The following is a 22,390-nucleotide window of genomic DNA, read 5'->3' as shown; positions in this document are numbered from 1 at the left end:
TCTCCCATTGGATTTTCTTCTTTGTTACGAATGGGAAGTTCTTTTTTAATTAGTTGTTGGTGCAGGAGCAGGATAACTCATGAGGGAAGCAGTGTCGGGATATTCTATTTTTTCTGTTACTTGAAAAACCTGATATTTTTCTGACAGGAATACCAGTCTTCATTATGGCTGGTTGTTTCAGGCTATATCATGGGAACAGCAGGCACCGCGCTCTTCTTTCTTCTATACATTCAGTGAACTTTTACATTGTGACATATACAACATACACGTAGTGCCCATTTTTGTCTTGATCTAGTAGTAGTAGTAGTAGTGGCATGTGATGCAAGAAAGCAAGTGTATGAGCTTATGCAGCATCAGCCAAAAAAAAAAAAAAAACACCATTCCCCCCTTAAATTTATTCAACCTATCAACTTCCACAATGACAGATGGAAGTTTGTTCCAGCAATTAACCACCCGCTGGCTAAAGGCAAATTTCCGCACATCTATTCTACATCTGTCCTTTCTTAATTTGAATTTATGCCCCCTTGGGTTCGTAATCTGAACAAGTGGAAGGATCCCATCAGAATTCAGCGTGCTCAACCCATTCAAGGCCTTATACACCTCAATCAGATCACCGCGCAGGTGCCTAGTCTCCAGCCACTGCAATTTGCAGAACTTAAGCCTCTCTTGATAAGAGGATCCCTTCATTCCCCTCACCAATCTTGTTGCCCTTCTCTGTACACGCTCAAGTAAATCTACATCCTTCCTAAAATGAGGCCTAAAGACCTGTACGCAGTACTCAAGGCGTGGCCTGACCATTGCCTTATACAGAGGGATAATCACCTCCTTTTCCCTGCTAGCAAAATTCCTATATATCATTGACAAAACCCCATGACCTGCTCTGGCAGCCTGTGTGCATTGCTCAGAAAACTTCATATCTGCCTGCACAATTACTCCTGGGTCTTTTTCATTTTCTACCACCTTAAGCGTAGTACCACACAGTTGGTACGTTTCTCTGGGGTTACTTCTACCCATATGCAGTACTTTGCATTTGTCAAGGTTAAACTTCAGTTGCCACTTCTTAGCCCATCTGCCCAAATTATCTAGATCCTGTTGCAGTAGCACACTGCCATTACTGTCATTAACAACCCTGCCAACCTTTGTATCGTCTGCAAACTTCGACATTAAGCCTGATATCAATATCATTGATAAATATACAAAACAACAGTGAACCTAACACCGAACCCTGTGGGACTCCACTAATAACATTAGTCCACGAAGAGCAGCATCCATTGATTACCACCCTCTGTCTTCTCCCACTTAACCATCCTTTTATCCATTGTAGCAACTTACCCTTAATACCATTCTGCTCCAATTTGTACAATAGTCTTCCATGCGCAACAGTGTCAAAAGCTTTCCTGAAATCCAAATATATGATATCAAAATTATTTTTTGCATCCAGTTCCTTTGTAACCACATCATAATATCCTATCAAATTTGTCAGACAAGACTTTCCCTTAACAAACCCATTCTGTGTCTGAATTATTGCTGCAGTCTTGTCTAGATGATCCTGCAATGCATCTTTAACCAGTGACTCCATTATTTTACCAGGAACAGAAGTTAAACTAACTGGTCTATAATTACTCGTGTCACCCTTCGATCCCCCTTTGTGAATTGGGGATACATTTGCACATCTCCAGTCCGTGGGAACCTCCCCTGAGTCCAAGGACGCTCTCATAATTATGGCTAAGGGTTTGCTTAGTTGCTTTGCCACCTCCTTTAATATAACTGGATAGATCCCATCCACCCCAGGTGCTTTTCTTATGTTTAACTTCAACAATTTCTCTTCCACTTTGCTCTCAGTTATTACAAAATCATTAAGTATCCTGCTACAATTTGATAACCTTTTGTCATTTTCAAACCTTAATAATTCCTCATGTGTGAATGTAGATGCAAAATACTCATTCTGTTTGTTTGCTATCTGAGCAGGATCATCAACAGTCGAACCATCGATGTCAAGTGGACCAATCTGATTCATCCCCTTCCTTTTAGAGTTTATATAAGTAAAGAAATCCTTGCTGTTTTTCTTAGCATCTTTTGCCAAGGATTTCTCGTAATCTGCCTTTGCCTGCCGAACCTCCTTTGTGACCTGATTACAGATTAACTTATATCTGCCATAGGCTTCTGAGTGGCTTGATAATTTATATGCATCCCATGCATTTTTCTTCTCTGTTACGAGTCTCATTAGTTCATTTGACAACCATTTAGGCCTGAACCTTGAACAATATTTCTTAATAGGTATGAAACTTTTAGTAGCTTCCACGATTAATTCCTTGAATGCTTCCCACTTAGAATTTACTGTTGGTAACATCGTCAGTTGATCCCACTGTACAGAATTTAAAAACTGTCGGAGACCACTGTACTCACCTTTATGGAAGCAAAAACCCTTTCCTTTACCCCTGATGGTAATTAAATCTTTAAGTAAATCCCACGTGATATCTCTCAAATATCATCTGAAATAGGGATAATAAGCTCGTTTAACCATGTAAATTCACACAGCTCTAGTGGTTTTGCTTCTCTGTTTTACACAACTGGCCTGAAATGTGCATGCTTAACAAGTGATTAACATGCACAAACCTCATAATTATGGCTAAGCAAACCCTTAGCCATAATTATGAGAGCATCCTTGGACTCAGGGGAGGTTCCAACGGACTGGAGATGTGCAAATGTATCCCCAATTCACAAAGGGGGATCAAAGGGTGACACGAGTAATTACAGACCAGTTAGTTTAACTTCTGCTCCTGGTAAAATAATGGAGTCACTGGTTAAAGATGCATTGCAGGATCATCTAGACAAGACTGCGGCAATAATTCAGACACAGCATGGGTTTGTTAAGGGAAAGTCTTGTCTGACAAATTTGATAGGATATTATGATGTGGTTACAAAGGAACTGAATTCAAAAAATAATTTTGATATCATATATTTGGATTTCAGGAAAGCTTTTGACACCGTTGCGCATGGAAGACTATTGTACAAATTGGAGCAGAATGGTATTAAGGGTAAGTTGCTACAATGGATAAAAGGATGGTTAAGTGGGAGAAGACAGAGGGTGGTAATCAATGGGTGCTGCTCTTCTTGGACTAATGTTATTAGTGGGGTCCAACAGGGTTCGGTGTTAGGTCCTCTGTTGTTTTGTATATTTATCAATGATATTGATGAAGGTATATCAGGCTTAATGTCGAAGTTTGCAGATGATACAAAGGTTGGCAGGGTTGTTAATGACAGTAATGGCAGTGTGCTACTGCAAAAGGATCTAGATAATTTGGGCAGATGGGCTAAGAAGTGGCAACTGAAGTTTAACCTTGACAAATGCAAAGTACTGCATATGGGTAGAAGTAACCCCAGAGAAACGTACCAACTGTGTGGTACTACACTTAAGGTGGTAGAAAATGAAAAAGACCTGGGAGTAATTGTGCAGTCAGATATGAAGTTTTCTGAGCAATGCAGACAGGCTGCCAGGGCAGGTCATGGGGTTTTGTCGATGATATATAGGAATTTTGCTAGCAGGGAAAAGGAGGTGATTATCCCTCTGTATAAGGCAATGGTCAGGCCACGCCTTAAGTACTGCGAACAGGTCTGGAGGCCTCATTTTAGGAAGGATGCAGATTTACTTGAGCGTGTACAGAGAAGGGCAACAAGATTGGTGAGGGGAATGAAGGGATCCTCTTACCAAGAGAGGCTTAAGTTCTGAAAATTGCAGTGACTGGAGACTAGGCACCTGCGCGGTGATCTGATTGAGGTATATAAGGCCTCGAATGGTTTGAGCACGCTCAATTCTGATGGGATCCTTCCACTTGTTCAGATTACGAACCTAAGGGGGCTTAAATTCAAATTAAGAAAAGACAGATGTAGAATAGATGTGCGGAAATTTGCCTTTAGCCAGCGGGTGGTTAATTGCTGGAACAAACTTCCATCTGTCGTTGTGGAAGTTGATAGGTTGAATAAATTTAAGGAGGAACTGGACAGGCATTTGGAGGGAATGGTGTGATTTTTTTTTGGCTGATGCTGCATAAGCTCATACACTTGCTTTCTTGCATCACATGCCACTGCTACTACTACTACTGTTATAAACAGGTTCTCATAACAGATGACTCATAAGTCATTCCCTCTACTTTATGTTCTTACCTCCATTTGCCTATTTTTTTGTTAGCCCCTGTTATGCTCTCATGGCTTGCTTCAGCAAGGGACTATTTTTGTTCTGGTTAATGCTTTTGCAACAGAGCGTGATGTTTCTGCTACCACTGTTATCCACTTTAGTAAAGTCATTTTTTGAAACCTTTTGAATTCAGTCAACTGACAAAGAACTCACATCAATTTTTGTCTCTTTTAGTTCATTCAAGATTTTGGGTTTACTTTTATACACTTACTCATGTTGGTAACCTCACGGAATCATTGACCATTAGATCTAGTAATCTAGGTGGCAAGTTAACCACACCAATGTGATCAAGTCGCTGACTTGAAGTGTTGATGCTAGAGACACAATCATGCTTCTGCTTCAGAAATGGTACAAAAAATTGATTGTATCTATTAAAATACCCGAGTTATTCTCAGTCACTCGATCAATATCCATTTATGCATGAAGAAATTTCTATTGTGACAGAGTGACGCTCCATCTTGTTGATATCTGTTTTCAATTAGAGCAAGCCATATTGTGCTTTGCATAAAGATCCACGTAGGATTTGCCTCTCACATTATCATAATTAAAGAAAAATGGCCAAAAAAAAAAAATTACAGAAATTATACTTTACACCATAGTTCCAAGGGAATTAACAGGAAATTGTAATTATATGTGGATTTTCTCTCTCCATTAGTAGCATTAAGAGATTACTACCGGGGAACAATCAAAGTTCCAGAATGTGATGCTGTTAACAAAGATGATAATTGCAGCATAACAGTATTTTTTTTTTTTGGTAGTTATCTTTTAATGGAAATAAGCCATGAGCAAAGTGACTATTTTAAAGTTATGACCAGTAGTTGCAATTGTGATGGTTAAATTTTTCTGTCTAGGCAGAATTTTAATCTGTCAATCCAGAAAATTGACTGCACTTGTCTGTATGGCTTGAAGCCTAAAATATTTGTTATTGTTTACATGATCTGTGAACTTTCACGTTCAGAACTTTTTATTATGGTAAACTTTTTTCAGGCTTTGCACAAGACTTTCAGATGCTGAAAGTGGTGAACAGTTTCAGTATGTTTGAACTTTTTGGGTTGAGAACATATGGAGAGATCAATTGCTGAGGTGTGTCCATTTGGGAGCTGTACATGATTTCTTCAACAGTTCTCCATAAACTCTCTCATTTCCTCTATTTCTCATCTGGGAAACATTTTCTTTTAATTTATAAAATAAATTGATAACAGAATCTGGCATACCACTTGGTACAACAGAATCTGCTTTGCACGTGTATTATTAAACATATAACTGTAGTTCTAACTCTTAACATTCACAAGCACGTATACTAAATTTTATGTTATATCTTCGTATGCTATAGTATACTTTTATAAATATGAATATTTATGCAAAAAATATACATTTTGCAGATTATCCAGGGTTACAATTATCCAGGAAATTTTATTCCCCAGCCACTTTTTTTTTTTTTTTTTCTTTTTTTCAGGAGCATTAGCAACTAAGGCCATATTGCTCTGGGGATATGCGGTGGTCATTCCCTGACCTTTCCGCATCCTCCGTATTTGGTGGATCATGGGCTCGAACCCCAGTCTAATCAAGAAGCGTGTGCTACACACTGCTGCTCCTGCCCACCTGGCTACGGAGGCGCCCCCAGCCACTCTGGATAATCGCTATATTAACTTTGGAAAAGATACTATCATCTAGGCTCAGTTTTCCAAACATAGCTTCAGTAATTATAGATCCACACAGGAATCTTTAGTAATACTTTGGCCCAACCTTGATCAGCATCCTTTTCCATGTAGCACAGTGGTTATAATCACCATCCTCCTCACACTAGTTGGAAAAGGCCGATGTTCGAGTCCCATTGGCAATGTGAGGAACTTTTATGGGCTTTTTTCACTTTGTGGCTGAGTTAATTGGTCTCAGGCAACGATATTTCCTTCTGGAAACTCAGGTTTATCATCCAGAGAACATGGATAATTTATGTAATACATGTGGATGGATGTGGTTGATCTTGGGTAACCCTAATGCAACTCCCCCCCCCCCTTTTTCTTTTTAAATCTTGATCAGTTGTGAAGCCTGTAGCTTACAACCCTAATGAATACTATTATTTTTGGCAGATTTGTTATAAATGGAACTGCTGTTTTCCAGCAAAGCATAAGAATTCACACTTTCCATTAGACTACCAAATTGTTCAATACATAAATGTAGTTTAGGAGATATTCAGAAATTACATAATAACAGCATTTTTAAAATTTTTGAACATCCCTCTTCATTATTTCTCCATAAAAAATCCATTCCAAGAATCTTCCCCACCATTAGTGACACATTGTATCTGGCCACTTCTTGTTCTTTATTTAATTTCAATGCCCCTTTAATGACTTTACTGTATCTGTATATTATAAAAATTCTGTAAGTGTTATAATACAGATTAATATTCGATATTTTATTTCCATCTTTATATATAGTTAGAGGAGCTTCCATTAGCAAAAGAAAAAATTAAGATGTTGCAAGCTAGAGCAGAGGACTTACAAGCCTTAGTAGAAGAAAAAGTGCGTGTTGAAAGGTAAAAGTTTGTTATTCTTTTAAAAGATGAAAATTGAAGCATATTTCAGTTATGATAATATCAAAATGAAAATCACTTAAACATGAAATAGTGTAAATAAAAAGTTAGGACAAGTTAGTATCAGTCATGTTTAATAGGTTTCTTGAATAATATACTATTTCCTTAAAGGTGCTTGTACAACCATAGCACTCTGTTTTTTGTTCCTTACCCATTTATACATAAGCTATTTTTTTTTTTTTTTTTTAATTATGTTTCTTTTTTAAGTTTTCCTAGCTGTTGATTTCTGTTGTATTTTTAAATAATCAGTTTGGAATATTTAGATCTGAAGAATAATTTATTATTAATTTACTACTTTAACTATTAAAATACTCTTTCATTTGAAAATTAGCCGACAGATCTGTTGGTATTTACCTGAGTGTAATGTTATATGACAAATTTTATTTTTGATAATAAAAAATATGGATATATAATCCCTTTTTATTCTCCAGGAAACTTTCAAGTGAGCATCAAATACTAAAAGAATCATTTGAAAAAGAATCCAGGTGTAGCAAAAGATTGTCCATGGAAAAAGAAGAACTTGTCTGGAGGCTAAAACAGAATGCACAGAGTAACATTCTTCTTAACTCTCTAGCAGGTAAATGAATTTTTATATACAAGATAAGTTCAAAATGGTGTTCCTTATTTCAAAAATTTATTGTGATTAAATCAATAAATATTCACTGAATTCAATAATCACTGTTCAAAAGGAATTTCATAAGGAGTATTAAAAACAGATTCACCAAGTGAGTGCTCCAGTCATTTAATGGATTACTTAATTATCGATAGTGGTTACATCTGCACAGGGAAACCACAATTGGGTATCTTTGTGATTCTTATGTTTGTAGTTCAAATTATAAATTATGCCAGGGTGTACTTTGAATTTAACACCCCTCAAAACTGAGCACAATTCTGATAAAATGTTTTGTCTCCATCATTAAAAACTGAAACTATTGCAATGTACATAAGTGGATTGAGTGCAACAGCAGAGGAAACAATATTTGAGATGTGCTTATGCCAAGAGAGATTAGAAGCTAGGATAATTCCTAATAGACATATGTGATCTTGTCTAGAAATTGAGGTAACTGAAGATGAACATAGTAGCAGTAGACTTTTTTTGTGAGAAATAAGACAAGACTGAGTTTTAGAAGGACCAAATTTAACTATACTTTTTTCTGCCCCACAATTACCTGGAGATCAGCATTCAAGGAATTCATGGCAGATATTCAAAAAATTGAGGCTGTTTATGCACAGCAAGGTTTCTCACACTGGAGGGTGGAATGTAGTGTGCTATCATTAGTAAAAATATGGCTAGGATTTCCAGTCAGTGGAAGAAGGTCATTAATATGCAAGAGGGAAAAAAAGAGTGGGAGAAAGAACTGACCCTTGGGGAACACCAAAATTAGTGGAGAAGTTAGAAGACAGATCAATCAGAGTGAACGGTTAAGAGAGAAAACTGGATACCCAATTATAAAACACAGTAAGCAGGCCATAAGATGGGAGCTTGTTTAAAAGACCTTTATGTCTACCACGATCAAATGTCTTAGAAATTTTAAGAGCAATTACAAGAGTTTCACCAAATTTTTCACTGAATTTGTCCAAAGATGGCAATATAAGCCAGTATATCACCAGTGGATTGACAGTGATAGAATCCAGATGGAAGGATGAGATAGTTTTAAGAGTTGGTAGTTGGTGGATTCTCCATTACCTTAGAAAGAATAGAGGTAAGTACAATTGTGTGATAAATGGAAGGGAGAGAAGGATTTTTCACCCTTCTTAGAAACTGGCTGGATATCAGCAGATTTCCACGTAGAAGGATGTTTGTTATTTGGTTTTTAGGAGCATTAGCAACTAAGGCCATATTGCTCCGGGGATAGGGCGCCTCCGTAGCCAGGTGGGAAGGAGCAGCAGTGCGTAGCACACGCTTCTTGATTAGACCGGGGTTCGAGCCCGTCACCACCAAATACGGAGAATGCGGAAAGGTCATTCAGGGAATGACCACCGCATATCCCGGAGCAATATGGCCTTAGTTGCTAATGCTCCTAAAAACCAAACAACAAACAAACAACAGCTCCGGTGATATGTGGTGGTCATTCCCTGACCTTTCCACATCCTCGTATTTGGTGGTCACAGGCTTGAACCCCGGTCTAATCAAGAAGCGTGTGCTACGCACTGCTGTTCCTGCCCACCTGGCTACGCAGGTGCCTACATAGAAGGAAACACCACCACCACCAGTGGAATAAAGAAAGTGTAAAAAGCGACACAGAAGAACAGGAGTAAGCCTCAGGTTATGAGAACAAGTGAAAAAATTCCATCAAGATCTTCCTTGGCATCAAGGTTGTTCAGAATTATTCTAATATATTTGGGAAGTGGTTGACAAATAGGATAATAGTAATTCAGCTTTGACTTTAGCTGATGATACAGTAGAACCATCAGGTTTTAACAGAGGTGAGAGAGAGTGTTGCAGGCAGTAGCTTTGGAAGAAACCAGAATGCTTGACTACCATTTGGACAAAAAACCAGTTTTCTACCTCTTGTTCAAAATCAAGTTTTGACTGATTAATAACTGCATTAAAATTAAAAACTACAAATGCGTTCTGTAACTTGTGGGACACATTTGTAATTATATACACACATTTATTCAAAGAAATTAATACATAGTGTGTTAGCTCAACTTTGGCTGGAATGAATACAGTAATACCCCGCCTTACGCGAACTCGGAGTTACGCGGTTCTTGATTTTTTCGTTTGGCAACACTGCCGCCCACTATCTTCAAGGTCGTTTTTCATATGTTATCGATATACGGTGCGACGGCGGAGAGTGAGAGCGAAAGGTGAACAAAATTCAACTTTGCTGCACATGAGCTGCTGACAGTTGGAATACAAGAATTTGTATTCCAACTGTCATATTTATATGTGTGCATTCGAATTCGTGCTCAACATTTGTCGGAAATTACTCCATTTCTCTCGTTTTCACGAGAGAAATGGATCGCGTCGGTCGAGCTGTATACAGTCAATCCTCGTATAACACGTGTTTACACTACACGAATTCGATCATACACTATTTATAAATACGGTAACGATATCTTATAATATAACACGAACCGAATTGGCTTATGCACGATTCGCCTTTGTGTTTACAAGAAATGGCAGTCGAACGCAGAATCACCCCACCTGAATGCAACACGATAGGAATGAAGAGAAGATTCTGAAAATGTATTGGTTTTAGGGGAAACACATTTCTCGAGTTTACTACCAGTTTATAACAGATTCCACTAGCAGAAACGCAACTGGATTTTTATTGTTTTATGGTAATAATCCCTAGAAATGTGAGGTGTTAATAGTGTATCTCTGCCTTTATGGTGTTGTTTATTCAGTTGCTACATGCGCGCAGCTTTGTTTATGCGTATTAGGTATGCCTCCTCGTTCTGTAATTGTGCTTTAGTCCCTAAAAATGAGTAAAATACTTAAAAGGTGTGAAAAGGAAGCGTACTGGTGAAGACACTGCAGATTCAGAGAGAAAAAGAAAAGCAAGGCGGACTGGGTTAAAAATTCTTACCCGGGAAAATTTATAGTGGCCTCATACTATGGTTTATAGTATAGAGGCGGACTGGCCATAAGCCTTACCAGGGAAATCCTTACCAGGATTTCTCCGGTAAGGCTTATGGCCAGTCCACCTCTGTCGATAGAGAAAAAATATGAAATTGTGAAACGCTTTGAGCGAAATGAAAGACCATGTGATATTGCACGTGCTACAGGCCTAAATGAGGCAACGGCGAAAAGCACATGACAATTGCAAACTTGACAGAAGGTCTCAGCTCAATTGAAAAGGGCTTAAAAATTTTAGAAAACATAGACTACAACGAAGAACGCGTTATAGCTACAAAGCAAGGAATAAAAAAATTATTAGCTTGCTACGAAGAAATTCAGCGTGAAAAAAAGAAGTCTCTGTGTCGTCAGACGAATTTGTTAGATTTTATGAAGCCATCGACATCGAAATAGCTTTTTTACGTAAGTCATTTATTTTTTTAATACATACGGTGGAACTTCTCTATTACGAACTTCTATTTAATGAATTTCTCTATATTACGAATTTTTTCGCAAAACATTGCACCTTGAAACGAAATTACATGTAAAATTAACCCCATATAGCGAAGTGTTAGTCTCTCTATAACGAATTTTTAAAAATATACGACCTCCTTCCCTCCGAAATTACGCATTAGCATCTGGAATTAATCATTCTTTTAGTGAATACTTGTGGTCATTGATGCCCGTAGGAAGGTCTTTGTTTCATTTTTGTTACAGTTATAAAACCAAATGGGTTTTCTTAAAAGTGGTCATGAACTTTACAATAAATAGGATAGATTTGTAAATTGATGTTGGCTCAGGGGAAAACGAAATTCGCTGCGGTAAGCCTTTAGCGTGCTGCGGCGGCAATACATAGAATGATGCCATAGTCGATTTTTAGTAACGAACGCCTACTGAGTGACATTCGCTTCTCACCTCAACCGTACCACGTGACCTTCCTGTCAATCATTATATGATATGTCCGTTCTCATCTAACTGGACTCCTAGTAGATGGTTTTCATGAAAAAATTTTTTTTTTTATTTAGTTCTTTTAGAACAATTTGTCATCAATCACATAGGCTATATGCTCTTGTATTTTTTTTTTTTTGAAAAGTAACATACAGCATACATTAACCGTAAATTTTATATATGAATGAAAGTCGTATATTTCTTCAAAGTGATTGATAGGAAAAGTCACGTGATACTGTTGAATTGGCAAACAAACGTCATTGAGTAGGCGGTACCTGTACTAACAATTCACTATATGGCCAGCACAGCGAAGTTTGCGGTGTATGTATCGGCAAGAGCTACAGTCCAGTGATTTTTACATTTGGGGAAAAAATTTCGAAGAGAAAATGTTTAAGTATTAATGATAAAGTAAAGATTCTTCATGATATTGACCAGAGTTTTAAGAAAAAAGATATTGCGGAGAAATATGGCATACCTGCAAGCAGCTTATCTACGATTTTAAAAAATCGAGAATCAATTTTAAATGCAATTGAAGGAGCAGCAGACAAGAAGCGAATTAAGTTGTGTATATACGAAGATGTTGATAAAGCTGTTCTAAAATGGGTGCAAATGATACGTGAAAAGAATATACCAATATCGGGTCCAATAATTAAGCAACAAGCTCTGAAATTTGCACAGTCCCTGGGACATACAGAATTTAATGCGAGCACTGGGTGGCTAGATAAATTTAAGAAGCGCCACAGAATTGTGGAAAAGGTTATTTGTGGAGAAAGTGTTAATGTAAGTGAAGAAGATTGCAACAGTTGGAGGAACAATACCTTAAAGAAGATTTTGGAAGAATATGAACCTAAGGATGTTTTTAATGCTAACGAAATGGGTTTATTCTTTAAATGTTTACCGAATAGAACTCTTGCTTTTAAAGATGATAAATGTTTTGGCGGAAAACAAAGCAAAGAAAGAATCACTGTGCTAGTTGGAGCAAATATGACAGGAAGTGAAAAATTAAGACTTTTAGTAATCGGAAAATCAAAAAACCCAAGATGTTTTAGAGGCACAAAATCTTTGGAAGTTGACTACACCTTTAATAAAAAAGCATGGATGACCAGTGATATCTTTGAAGACTGGATATTAAAACTAGACAAGCGTATAACAAAAGAAAAAAGGAAAATCGTGTTGGTAACTGACAACTGTCCAGCACATCCTGCCAGTATTTCTGCCAAACTTAAAAGTGTGAAGTTATTGTTTTTACCACCAAACGTGACGTCAAAACTCCAGCCAATGGACCAAGGCATAATTAAAAATTTTAAATTTCATTATCGAAAGAGAATAATAATGAAGATTGTCAATGCGTTATCAGAAAATAGAAACTTGGAAGTTACAATTAACCTTAGAGATTGCATCTCTGAACTGGCAAAAGTTTGGACAAACGATGTCACTGAATACACTATTCAAAATTGTTTTTCGAAAGCGGGATTGGCATTGAATGCAGAAGTCGAACATCAACTGGATGAACAAGATGAACTGCCCCTTTCACAACTGAAAAACTTTTGGAAAATATTAGAATCGTCCGGAAACATCGAAAATGAAATAACACTGGATAGTTATGTTTATGTAGATCAAGACCTGACTACAACAGAACATCCAAATGAAGATGAAATACTGCTGAACAGTGTTAGACACGACCATGATCACGAAGAAATTAACGATGACGCTGAAGACACATCAGAACAACCCGTAGAAAAGCCAACTCGTGAAGAAATGATTAACGCTTTTAAAACGGTTCGTATGGGTCTACAGTTTTGTGAAAATGTTCCTGATAATGTTTTTAATGCTCCGAACAAATGTGAGGTTTTCTTTGAGAATCAGACATTTTTTAATTGTACTGTGCAAACGAAAATTACGGATTTTTTTTAATTTGTGATACTTACTGGCGAAAATTGTGTAAGCGTAATTTAAATAAGTGTTTTTGAAATAAAATACATTAAAAATAAATGTAGATTCATTTTCATTTTCTAATTAAATAACAATTTCTAATAAAAAAGATATTCTCTGTATAACGAAATTTCTCTATAACGAATTTTTTCGCTGGATTTATAGAATTCGTTATAGGGAAGTTCGACTGTATTTTGTATTAATATGTATAAAGAACTGCAATTTTATTAATATTTTTCTTCTAAACTAGTGTTTTTTGTTAGTCCTTGGTCCCAATTAAACAAAATTTATATGTATTTATATGCAAAGTTGTACCCCGACTTACGCGAATTCGACTTAAGGGATTTTCGTCGGACCCACCTATCGTGTAACTTCGGGTTATTACTGTACTTAAAAGCATCCTGGAAGAGATTGTACTAATTTCTTGTAGAAAGCTGGTGGTATTGGGCTCCATTATAAAGAATTTGTAAGCTCTATTAGCAAAGAGGGCTATTTTGGCCTTTTCTTAAGGTGCATTCCAGTTCATCCGAAAGATGTGCAATTGTATAAATTTTTAATTTTTTGCTCTAATGTAAGTTTTTCAATTTTTTTGTTTTAATTTCTGGAGAGTATCATACAGAATATCTAATTACACTTCCGTATTATATGGAAGTGTAATTAGATAGTATGAACCATGAGCATTACAGCTCTGGTTCATACTATCTAATTGGTCATATTTGTATACATTCTAAGAAGAAGATATGATTCATTATGAATATTTATTCCTCATTAATAATTAAATTATTTGAACACATAATTTATAGTGCAATAATCGTAACTTTTCTGTTCTAGATTCACCTGAAGTTTTGGAGAAACTTGTTAAAGATCTCTCGCCACTTAAATCTCCAAAACCACTTGTAGATCGGCCAGTGTTCTTCACATATGCAAATCCTGATGACTTGGAAGATTCTAATAGTGATTCACTACCTCGTTCTCCTAGAGCAGTGCCATCTTATAAAAAAATTGTTCCAACTCCACCACCACTGCCTTCCCCACACCGATTCACAGGTACAGAAAAGTCTCCTTACAGAACAAAGTCATCTCCTGCAGCAAAGAAGTCAAAAATTGGTGCTGAAGGATCATCTCCAAAAGGAACACCAAAAAAAGTAAAAGTATCACCACAAAAACACAAAATAACTGGCCATCACAAACTCAAGAAAGGTGAACCTGTGAGTAAAGAATCGAGGCTAGTTGAATTAAATACTACAGACTTAACAAGAGAAGAAAATTGTGTTCTTTGTGATGATTTCATCTCATCAACAAGTAGTGAAGGATCAGCATTTAATGATGGTGGATTCTTCCAGAGTTTATTAGCAGATTGTTCTCCTCAGATAGATCCTTTACAAAGTGAAAAACAACTGCCAGTTGAGGAAAAGTTAAATAAGTGTCTTGAGGAAGAATGGCATTTAAATGTGGAAATAACAAATAGTGATTGTACACTTGAACCCAAAGACATTCCATCTGCTGAGAAAGAACTCACTAGTTCTACAGTGATGTTAGGTGATATTCCCGATCCAAAACAGTACTATCAAGTAGCATTCCCTGTCATAAACCATGTTTCTACTACTGATGCTGAATTAGTTGATTTAGAACCAGAAGGCAGCAGTGAAGCTAAGACACCTGTCTTTAGTAACATGGAAGTGCAACATCAAGAAAACTGTGATGAAGTTAGTGTCTACAGGCAACATCTGTGTTCTTCTTCAGATGGTGCTAAGAGTACAGAAACTAATGAAACTGTTTTAACTGTTACTGATGAATTAGAAGATTCAAAAATTTCAGATGCAGTAGATATTCATGATGAAAATAGTGCTTGCCAAGATATAAGTGAAAAAAGCAGTTGTTCTCCTATTCCAGAATCTGTGCACAGTAATTGTACTTTATCTTGCCAAACACACTCTTTAACTTCCAATCTTCCCACATCATCTGGATCATCTGATGGTATCAGCAGTGGAGAGCTCTTCGAAAATCTTTTAAAGCAAGCACCAGAATTGTCCAGCTTGAAAAGCTACTTTCAGGAATCTGATGACTCTAATCACATACACTTGTATACTAATACACCTCATAGTCTTGCGGGAGAATCAATGATTCATGATAGTTCCCTTTCTATTTCTGAAATTACCAGTTGCTATTCACCTAAAAAATGCAAGTCTCAAACTGATCTTCAAAGTCTGCAAAATGAAAAACTTGGTCATATACACTGTTGCAGTGAAGAGGAAATAAAAGTTGCAGGTGCTCATTTCTGCCCAACCGATCCATTATCGTTAGAAACTTCCAGCCAAGGACTTCTCCAAACAGACTCTACCAATATAGATACAAGTTTAGGTGAGGATGAATTGCATGAATTGCTTTCAGAATGAAGATTTCTTTTGTATTTAATTATATTCACAAATTACTTTGCCCGATCTGCAGGATGTAATTACTGCAAAAGTATGATTACATTTAGCAGAGCCTGTTTTATAATTGCTTTACATCTTTTGCAGCAGCAGAAGTAGATTTTAAAATATGGAATTGAGACTTAAATATTTATTTTACACAGTGTTTTACATAAAAGGTTATGTATTTATTGTTATTAAGTGTGCAACTTGCAATTATATTTAAGTTTCTAGTCATCTGTTTGATAATGAAATTCCTTTTGAGCTGGTTGTAGCTCATATTGGGACCATTGAGTCAGCATGTGCCATTGCTGGAAAAGGAATGATTAGATGGTGTATATTGGTATTCTAAATTCAGAGTTAAAGTTTTTAAAACAAACTTTTTAGTAAAAAAAAAAAGAAAAAAAAAAAAAGTAGTTTTATATTGTTTAGAATTTTATTGAAACTTTATAAGGTTTAGTTTTAAACTGAAATACTTGATGGTTGTAATGAATATATATTTACTTTATTTCCCGTAGCACTTAAAAATTAACTCAAAATGTATTAAGTAGTTGGCAGAGATTTGTTTAGTTTTTACCAATAATCAGTTATGAAGCTGTTAAATAACAAGAATGAATATATTAGTGTTTTACATCCCCACTCCATACCAATTGGAAATGATGGCATGATTACAAATAAAACTGATATCCAACAGCATTACTTAAAAGGAATATAAACTTTTTTTATTCTGTTGAAAGAATGAGAAGTAAATAAATGTAATTATAAAAGATAGACTATGAAATAATTAATATATTTATATTGATTTATAGTCTGTTCTCAATGTTCACTGTATGTGTGTGTGTGTGTATATATATTCATACCATAGATGCCCTTACAAATTCAGTGTGAATAGATTTCTTGAAGATGCTATGTAATATGCTTTGTTAGGAATATAAAATTTATTACAATTCACTTGTTGAAAAGAACAAAATGAGGTTTGCATTCTAATTTAACAGAAATATAAATTGTATAAACTAGTATAACAACTCTTTTTGTTTAGCTTAAAAAGACATCATATTAAATATTATTTATAATACAGATAAACAAATTAATATTCAGGAAAAAAGCAACATAACAATGGTAAGCGAAATAATTCTTATAAAGCTGCATAAATAAAAAAGGCTAAAAAGTGTTAGCAGCATTTGGTTTTATTAAATGTAAAACCCAGTCTTTCACAGAAAAGAAATCCTAATCTTAAATCTTGTAATAAAAAATGAGTAAACACTAGTAAACATTAAAAAGATAGAGTATGATATGGAGCAGCATAACTAATTCTGCTTCACTGCAAGATTTTTGAATCGTTCCCACTCAAAACCAACCATTCCATACCCAGTTGTTGCTGCTGGCAGTTCTGTCACTTATGAGGTTAGTTCCTTTATAAATAATAATGAAATCACACAGTTCCTGGGTCAAGAAATGAGATACCAGCACCAAGAATCAAGAAATACTGTAAGTTTTATCAGTGTATAAATGACTTCAGAGTTCATTTTTTTATTTCCCTCTTTCTTTCAAATAGAAATTATTGTGGATTATTCTGCATCAATAAATGGGTCACAGAAGTCCACAATAGGGAGTGAAAAAAAAAAAAAAGAAGTGATGTTGCATTGTAAAATGAATAAAACTTAAAAATGTTAAAGCCTCCTATATCTACATTATAAAAAAATCTTATTAGAAATCAATAATTTTATTAGTTTCAACGCAATCAGCATATGGCTAAATTGCATATGGTTTGTGGCTAAATTTATTCAACATTAGAGATGTATGTTTAAAGTGTTTTTTTTTTTTTTTTTTTTAATGAAATGAAATGCAACGTTGTAGTTGCAATCCATTTGTATGATAAACTATGGTTAAGGGTAGCGGTTTGTATTAATGCAAGCTGATGTATTACTGTATTTGGATGAATCTAAAATTCTCCTTAATTTCTGAAATGGTTGTTATTTTTTTGGTGCATTGACTACTTTGATCATAATTTTCCACTTACTATGTTATACTACTTCAAATGGCTTTTATTGGTTATTTTTTGTCTGTAAAAGCTGGTATTCACAGACAGATATGCATGGTGTTGCTGACTGAAAAATTTACGGAGGAACCCTAGTTCTACCCTTCCTCCTGAGATTGGCTGACTGCAGTCATTACTGAAGAGGCATTTGTCAATTCAGTGAGAGGAAAGGAATAGGAATAAAATTCTTTTAAGCTTCTGATAGAAATATTTTTCATCATTAAAACCAGACAGTAACAAAACTGGAATTCTAGCATCACAGTATATAAGCAAAGGAAGAAACCATATACTGTAAAAGCCTGTTAAAATGTTTTTAAAAAAGACCAGCTGATAAAAAAAAATGAATAAAACCACCATTTAGAAGGGAACATTGTTTAGTGGGGGGGGGGGAGTTTTTCTAACCTTTATAATTTTCCATGTTGATGATATTCTTTATTTAATCTGCCTTGCAAATAGAACAGCATCTATTTTACAAATTTAATAAATCTAATGAGTAACAAGCTCATTAATTTGCTTAAATTTTAATTATCTTCTGTAACTTCTCTATTGAGAAGTAATCTTGGTGCATACACTGACAGTTAGTAGGCATAAAATTGCCAAATAGAATGAAAAGATCTCATCCAGTCAAATTTAACAGAATTATCATTCTGCACTTGAGTACTATCGACATTATTGTACATATGTGTTTGTAGTAGCATGAACATTACATTTTACATTTATTTATTGACTAACAGTCCTCAGTTATTACACTTTTCAGTGTGCTGAAGTATGCCTTACTTTTCTTTGTTTTCAGAAATATCTGTTTTCCCCTTTTCAAATTTATGCAATTTTGCCAAATATTAACCTGGGTATGGGATTCTCCTTCTCCCCCCCCCTCTTTATTAGCAATTAACTGTCACTTTTTGGGTTATAAATTTCACTTATGCATTAAAAGTTCATAAGATAAAATCATTATCTTTGCAATATATTCCTCAAAACTGCAGGAAAAGTTTAGTATATATCCTGGGATCCTTCCATTTACTAGCATTTATATTGTTATTACTACTACTTCTTTTTGCCTTTTTCAAGAAGCTGGCAAATTACCTTCTAACTGCTGGTTCCCTACAATGCAGAATATAAGTTATAGCAACTGACATGGACAATTTGTATGTCCACGTGTGCCAACTCAACTTCTGTTATTCTGGATTGTTCTAGGTGATAACCAAATGGTAAGGTATGGAATTACTGCTACCCAAATGTAGCACCTTACATTTATCGGTGTTAAACCTCAGTTACCATGTTGCTGCCCACCTGCTTAGTTTATCAAGATCTTGAAGTAACATACCTTGATTATTGTCATTAACTGCTGTGCCCACCTTTTGAGTAACACCTTTGTATTTCCGGGAAACTTAAGACAACTTTGAAATACCTGTGCCAGTATCATTAATAAATATTAAAAACAGTAAGGATCCTGACACAGATACTGTGGAATACCACTCATCACATTAGTTCACAAGAGCAATGGCCATTTATAACTGGAAAATTAAGTAACTGTACATTAACATTGACTGAGAAATACTCAGTGGGTTTCTATTCAGAATAGCTCGACAAGAAAGCAGATTGCATAAATGACATAAGAGAGAAATGCGAAATGAACTTTTAAGTAGTTGTCAATTACGCAACCCTTCCACTGGAGATTTTGCCAATTTTTTCCATGCTGAGCAACATGTTTTCAATTAGTCCTGTATAAAAAGAATATTTGTTGAGGATGTTAATTATCATTTCAGTATTTGAAACAAAATTCAATTAAAGATGAGATGATGCAAATGATGCAAGAGAAGTGAAACCTATGGAATATCACTCATCACATTAGTTCACAAAAGTCCACAAAATTCCCATAAATGGCAATTGCCTTTTATGGGAATTTTGTGGGATAATCACCTCCTTATCCCTGCTAGCCAAATTCCTGTATATCATTGACAAAACCCCATGTGCGTCCTGGCAGCCTGTCTGCACTGTTCATAGAACTTCATATCTGACTGCACAATTATTCTGCTCTTTTTCATTTTTTTCTCACTCTGCAGTCACATACCATACAGTACCTGTATGGTACATGACCACAGAGTAACGCTCCACACAGTTGATATGTTATTATGGGGTTAGTGCTACCAATATGCATTAATGCATTTGTCAAGGTTAAATTTCATTTGTTATTTCTCAACAGTTATTTCTCAACACATCTGCCTAATGTCTAAAGAATGTTTTCCAGAATTAGTTCAAAAAACAAGTCCATGTATGTGGAAGCAAAACATACACAGAGAAGGGCCAGCCAGCCAGTTGTTGTGTGTGTGGGGAGGGAGGGGGGAAGCAAGCACAATGTATCTGGGCCTCAAATCTTGTAGTCGCTGTCCTTTTCTTCAAATATAATTCTTGCACCTGAGTTTGCTGAACTCTAGGGCCAGTTCTGATCACACACACACACACACACACACATCAGGCAGTCTGAGTTTTAAAGAATAACCATTAACAGCACTTATGTAAGAGGATTTTATGTAACCCATTTCTTCTTGAATTGCAGCGCTGAAAAATATAGGCCACTACAATGCTAGGATTATGTAATATTACATTAATTCAAATTTTCAACCCATTTCTCCTTGCATTGTGGTGCTTACCAGATAAATGCAATGCCTGAATCAAGTATATAAATGCAGCGAGACAAGGGCAGATTGGCCTATTCAGAAGGACTGGAGAGTTGTGTAAGTCATTGCAGTAGCTACTGCTGGAATCTAACTATATAGCAGTTGAATGCCAATTTAGTATTAGAAATAAAACTGTCATGAAAAATGACCAAAATAAAATGCATTACTCCGTACACGTACTAAACCCGTATTAAGAATACAAAATATGTAATTTTTTTTTTTTTTTTTTATGTATTCAAAATAAAATTATTATAAAGGAAAGATTCCAAATTAGAAAAAAGCCAATCCCCCAGTTAGGATACTTGATGTCCCACTTGATGATAATTAATATTAGAAATAAAAATAAAATATAACTCTATAAATAAATAACAAACAGCCAAAAATTAAAGATAATTAACAAAACAGTAATATACAGTTTTGTTAATTACTCAATTTCTTTTAGGTATTTGACAAAAGGATGCACCTTTTCCTCACTTTCAATTTTCCTCATTTCTACTATAATATTAGCTGCAGAATCTTTCATTTTCTCCCTCATTATGTCTCACTTAGCAACTGAATGCCTCAATGAGTTACAAGCTGAATCATGAGTGATTGGTTGCCCCGACACTGGAATATTGGGAGGGATTCCAAAACAGATAATAGGATAGACTAATTTGGCAATTCCCAAGCAACTTTTTCTTCTAAAAATTTGAAATTATGTTGTTCCAACAGGAGGAGTGCCTTAGTTGACAATGAGGGTTAAGTGGAAAAATATAAATATTGGACTATTAATGCTATTAAAGTGAAACATTGCAACCTCTTTAGAAGCTTAGAACTGCAACTTTTCAAACTGGACCCCCCCCACCCCCGCCCCACTGAAATGGATAAAAAGATGCTGTAACAAAAGTTATTTTCAGTTGCTTAAATACAAATAAGTGGCAGTTGAAGAGTAATACTCTTTAGTTCTTAAAATTTAATTTGGCACCTTATGTTTGCTTAATGGCATGTAACTTTTTGCATATTATATAACCATAATCCAGTTATCTACAGACAACTGTTATGAAGTTTATTTTGGGTTCAAATGTTTTGATTTATTGAAGTTGTTAAATGTTTTCCTTTGGAAAACTAGTAACTCTTTGATATGTTGCTCTTTCATTTCCTGATAGCTCAGTAGATATCAAGTATTTAGGAATTTTTAATTGATCAGAAATGCCTCTGTAAACTTGTAGATACCTATTATAGGACAAATTTAAAATGTTTATAAGTTTACTGAAAATTGTAGAATGCCCCAATATTTTAAAAAGACCAAAATTGAGAAATAAAAACAGCTCATCTTAGAATCATGCACAATGCCATAATACATCAGTTTTAACCAAAATATCACAGAAGGTTGTATAATAAAGTCTTTATTCAGTAATAAATTGTAAAAGATAACTAAAATTGCAAATAGATTAATATGAGAAATTAAATGCCCAGATTTTAGGTGAAGAAAGTTAGTGTTGAAATGGTGTACAGGATATAGGACCATTTGGAAACTACAAGAAGATTATAGATCTAATATGGCTGAACATTACCATGAGGAAACCCATTGAATTGAATTTAAATCTATCATTGATGTTGCAGTTATTGATGGTTCACATAAATACTTGGCTCTGGAAGTGGACAGACGTGTACAGTTCTGTACCTGTGAATCATAGGTTCTCGCATGTAATGTGCAGTGATGAAATCATGTGGATTTATTCTCCCATGATTTTTTTCAACGATGCTCTTCAGCATCTATTATTACATGTTGATAAAAAAAAGTAATCACCTTTTTATTAGCATTGTTTTATTTAATAAAAGATTTCACCATACAGCCTACTGCGTTACTTTGGATTGTTGTAAGGCTGCATGGTATTATGAAAATTATGTTTCCAAACATTGCAGCTTTATTGAACACTCAAATATCGTAATAAAGTTAAGAAAATGCAAAATACCTATTAAATACCTTACACCACTATATGAAGACTAATAGATTACTGTATTCAAAGTATTTAGAGGTATTACAAATG

At 35.3% G+C, this 22,390-nt stretch overlaps 1 protein-coding gene across 1 annotated transcript in view; it reads left to right on the top strand.

The window, feature by feature from the left end:
* Positions 1 to 22,390, top strand: part of LOC150078076 (uncharacterized) — a 511,382-nt gene that overhangs the window by 464,318 nt on the left and 24,674 nt on the right. The window contains exons 16-18 of the mRNA XM_090384455.1: positions 6,634 to 6,731; positions 7,220 to 7,365; positions 14,065 to 15,594. Of these exons, the coding sequence (XP_090240581.1) occupies positions 6,634 to 6,731; positions 7,220 to 7,365; positions 14,065 to 15,594 (1,774 nt within the window). The remainder of the gene's footprint in view (positions 1 to 6,633; positions 6,732 to 7,219; positions 7,366 to 14,064; positions 15,595 to 22,390) is intronic.

Source organism: Mastigoproctus giganteus, chromosome 11 (assembly GCF_048544385.1).
Source record: "Mastigoproctus giganteus isolate SK-2022 chromosome 11, ASM4854438v1, whole genome shotgun sequence".
NCBI lineage: Eukaryota > Metazoa > Arthropoda > Arachnida > Uropygi > Thelyphonidae > Mastigoproctus > Mastigoproctus giganteus.
Note: the sequence above shows the minus strand (reverse complement) of the source record. Positions and strands in the feature narration are given on the sequence as shown.